This window comes from Mus caroli, unplaced genomic scaffold, assembly GCF_978045245.1.
Source record: "Mus caroli unplaced genomic scaffold, Mus_caroli_1 scaffold_4, whole genome shotgun sequence".
NCBI classification, from domain to species: Eukaryota; Metazoa; Chordata; class Mammalia; order Rodentia; family Muridae; genus Mus; species Mus caroli.
In genome coordinates this window covers 98,085,849-98,090,020 of record NW_028227259.1, presented here as the reverse complement: position 1 = coordinate 98,090,020, position 4,172 = coordinate 98,085,849, and the positions used below count along the sequence as shown (strand labels likewise).

Below are 4,172 nucleotides of genomic sequence, written 5' to 3'. Positions count from 1 at the left end.
TATACAGAAAGGGGATATATTGACTAAGCTGAGTGAGATTTTTTTTTCTGTTCTTATTACAACTGAAGACAGAAAATACTTTTTTTTTTGTACAGTAAATGGTTTATGTAGAAGAGGAACCTGCATTTTATTGCATAGCTTTAAATAAATAGGGTACTTCATAGAGTTTTTGAGTCCACTGGAATAAGGCTTTAGGGGCACGTAATATAACAGATGGATATAGAGCTTCCAGCAGTCATCTCATTAAATCATGACAAAAAGGTCAAGATTACAAAGCCAGACTGGAAATCCTGTTTACTTTGCCCTCTGTTGTCTTCTTCTCTTTAGGCATTTCTGATAGGTCCAAGGTGCCTTGTCGTCTGAATGTACAAGATTTTAATTGTCTGTGATCCTTTTAAACTTCCTTCATAGTAGGTGTGTCTATGTTGCTCCCATTAGTTTAAATGTTTTGTGCACCTAATTGTTCAGCCACAGAGGTGTGTTGTACACATAGCCCAGTCAAAGGACAAGGGAAAGAAGTGTCAAGAAAACTTTCATTTTAATGTAACATGTTAATTTCACCAAGAACTTTGCTTCACTCATGAAATACCATTGTCTTTCCATTTCGCCACCCATTGAACCTTCCTGATGCTGAACCTGGTAGATAGGTTGGAAAAAGTCAAAGACCACACTGAGAGAACATCCAGGTTTTTAAGTATACAACTAAACATCTAGTTAGTCTGTCCGGGGAGAAGCCATGTAACAATGCCAAGCTGTGTTTCTGACTCCACTAGGACCCTGTTCCCACAGTTCATCCAAATGTTCCCCATGTCAATCTCAGTTGCCAAGATACCAGTCACTGAACAGCCTTTTGTTTCCAACCATCTGAGCAGTGTCAGAAGCCACAGGTTCTGAGTTCCCCAGGTAGGACATGTGTCCCAAGCCTAGTGTTTATTCAAATACAGAACTTTCCCATTTTACTCCCAGCAATGACAAAGTCTGGCCTCCTGGGCAAAGACCCAGCACTTCCCACATGTGTGGCAGATATCTGTAGCAAAGGAGCTGTTCTTGGGCTGCCTTATTTCCTTCAAAGTATCCATGAGATCCTGACAAATTTGGACAAATCTTTCTACAGAGACTTGAGCAAAGTCATCATAGCACTCCAGAGGGACAGGATATTGTTCCACATTCATCTTAATCCAGTTGTCTGTGTTCTGCAAAAGGTCCTTCAGGATAGGCATGGAGAAATCATTGTTGTAGAAGTTGATATTGGAGATCTGAGAGCATTGTTTGAGTGCAGGTAGGAGGACACTTAGCTGGGAGTCCTTTATCCTACACCCCTGCAAATCCAGATTCTCAAGAGTGCCTGCCACTTTCATGAGGAGACCTCTCAGAGGCATAAGATCCAAATCCAGTAAGACCACACCTCTCAATTCCAGATGTTTTAGCTGAAAGAGGCTCTGACAGCAGGAGAAGGAATCCAAATCTCTCTGTGAAATCAGGGAATAAGTAATGGAGAGTGTCTTCAAGGGTGTCATCAAGCACCTAGAGGTAAAGGAGACAGATGGTTAGTTCTGGTACATGGCCTTGTAGAGGTTTGGCAGGGATATAGAGAGTGGTAGAAGGAATCAGGTGCCCCAAGATCAGTTTGACTAAGTGATTAAGGACATCATCTATAATGCTTCATGTTGGAAACCGCTCAGTCATGTCAACCTCACAATTTATCTCCTGGCCTCACTCTAAACCTGAAAACTAGTTCATCCCCTAATCCCAGAAAGCACACAGAAGAAATTTCATCCCAATAGAACTCTGACAGTATCTCAATACTTGCTATGGGTCCACTGAATCTGTATTATATCATTCCCTCTGCAGTCATGCTTGCTCTCATTTACAGCCCAAGCTCTACCTCCTGTCCCATGTATTCAGCAGTATTTGGCCTCAAAACATTTAACCCATGGGAACTGGTTGATGGTAGAAGGCTGTTCTAACAGATCTAAGCATATAGCTTCTTTTCACCCTGTACTTGTGAGTCCCCTACTCCTCACTACACACTTCCATTCCTCTTCAGTTTCCATTTGATTGGGTGGCCATGATTATAGGAAGAATTACAACTGAACCTTACTAGATCTGACCTACCCTTTACCCCAAATCACTTTCCTACTTCATGAGTGCTCATTTGTGACACTGATTTACCTTGTAAAATTTCCCATGTATAACTGAGTATACATGGAAACAGGACAAAACTTCCAGTCTTTGGAGTCTCTAAATATTTGTTCCTAGTGACTTCCTGGCATCGTGTCCCCATAACCCTTAAGAAAAGAGAGACAGATTTGCTCTGATAGCTCTCCATTATGGCTTACCGTAGGACCTGATTCATCTGGTCTCTGAGAAAATGGACGCAGAACATGAAAAGATGCTGCAGACAGTTGAATTTGGAGAACTGAGAAGTAAACTTGTTGATACACTTGACTTCGGTGACTCTTGTTCTATTGGCTAAATGGAAGTCGATTTTGTGGAGGGGTGCCAGGAAGACTTTGCGAAGATTTCTCATCTGCCCAAAATAGGGGGCAAAATGTGTCAACTCTAACAGAGTCCATTCAGTATTTAGTTCTAACTCCATGATGTGCTCTGGATCAAAAACTTGGAAGATCCGTCTGAGAGTTTTTACTGGCAGAGTCCAGATCTTCACCTTTGTACAGCAGAAATATAAGGAGCCCTTTCTCTCCTGGGCCCACTTCAAGAACCATGCTTGTGCTTCATCAAGGCAGGACCTGATGCACAGGTCAACTGTGACCTTAAGATGCTGCCTCAGTGCATATCTGGGACGGACCTGCACGGCTTGCTTTTCTTCCAAGATCTCTGCTGAACATTCACTGTCCTCTGAATCAGTCCATATGTTCCAGAAGTTATGGTGCACATTTCGCAGGTCGAGAAACTGTAGTTTTTTCCTCCTGCAGGTGAAACAAGAATGTTGGCAGACCCTGAATAAGCTTTTACTACCTATAACTAAACTAAACTCTCTTCCCTGTTAATGTGTATGTTTTTTTCAGGACCTGATATCCAATTTGGACTTGGACATGCTACGGAAGCTTTATTGTGCTTCTGTACACATGAATACTTTTCTTTCAGTAAGGTACACTTTATTTCTCCTTACTTATATTAGTTCTTGTGGGGATGTCAGGCATAGGCTCATTCTACTATGAGGCCACATTTACTCTAGTCCCATATTCAAGTTTAATCCATATCCAACTGTGCTCAGTACAAGTAAACAGTAGCTATCAAGCACCCTGTATTCCTGCCTGATGATGCCATCAGAAGCATCTGATCCATTTATGACAAAGTTAAACTCCCTGACAATGTCTAATGTGTATTCCTTGTTCTCCCTTCTATAGTACTTTGAAATTGCTTACCTGGGGTGTAACCCTATGGTTTGTCGAATGTCTACTCCATCTAACACAGCCTGCAGTGTTTCCAGGTCAGGATTCTTCATCAATGCCCCCACAGGGAGACAGCGGAAAGGCCAGGCTATCACCAATGCCTTTATGAGCTTGATATGTCTGCCATCAAAGGCCTCCTTGAATATTGCTGGGAAGAGTCCATAGGCCAGCTCGTCCAGATCAGACAAGCCTAAAGCCTCCTCTCTCACCAGAGTCTGAATTGCCAGCTTCTGGAGTGTGGGTGGGGCATGAACACTCATCTTCTAAAGGTCTCCAATCAGAAGGATCCTGGGGAAGGGTTAGAAATGAATATACGTTTAAGACAATGTTTATAAAACTTCCTCACCATCACATCAACCACTAAGCTTCTGAGTGACTGCTCATGCAATGGTAGAGACATCAATTGACCTCTTCATCCTAAGAAGTGATGGAAAGACACTCCCCAACACTGGCATCATGGCAGACTCTCTATCACCAAATGGGTATCTAATTTTTGGATCAAAAATTTTGTTTGTGACACACTCTTATAAAAAAGAAAGAATGAAAGAAATATTGAATTGACAAGACTCACAGGACTTAATGTGGATGGCCCAAGCCAAAATGTGCAGCACAAGGGAGATAGAACCTTAAGAGACCAGCCCCAGTGTAAAGGCATGGTCACCACATGAGGGAAGGGCCCAGTCACCCATCTCAAAAAATTTAACCTAGAATCTTCCCCATCAAATGAAAACTTGGCCAAAAAATGAAGCAGAGATT

The 4,172-nt window shown here is 42.2% G+C and overlaps 1 protein-coding gene across 2 annotated transcripts; it reads right to left on the bottom strand.

The window, feature by feature from the left end:
• Positions 1-956: 956 nt before the first annotated feature.
• On the bottom strand, positions 957-3,697 carry LOC147005234 (PRAME family member 8-like). 2 transcript variants are annotated; one of them, XM_085836240.1, is made up of 3 exons: positions 3,390-3,697; positions 2,340-2,930; positions 957-1,524 (listed from the first exon to the last, which is right to left on the bottom strand). In XM_085836240.1, the coding sequence occupies exons 1-3, from the start codon at positions 3,674-3,676 to the stop codon at positions 957-959; spliced, it is 1,446 nt and encodes a 481-aa protein (XP_085692366.1). In that variant the 5' UTR covers positions 3,677-3,697. The 2 variants fall into 2 exon arrangements, with proteins under 2 accessions (XP_085692366.1, XP_085692367.1); XM_085836241.1 differs by having other exon boundaries at positions 1,336-1,524; positions 2,810-2,930; positions 3,390-3,676.
• Between the last annotated feature and the right edge of the window lie 475 nt (positions 3,698-4,172).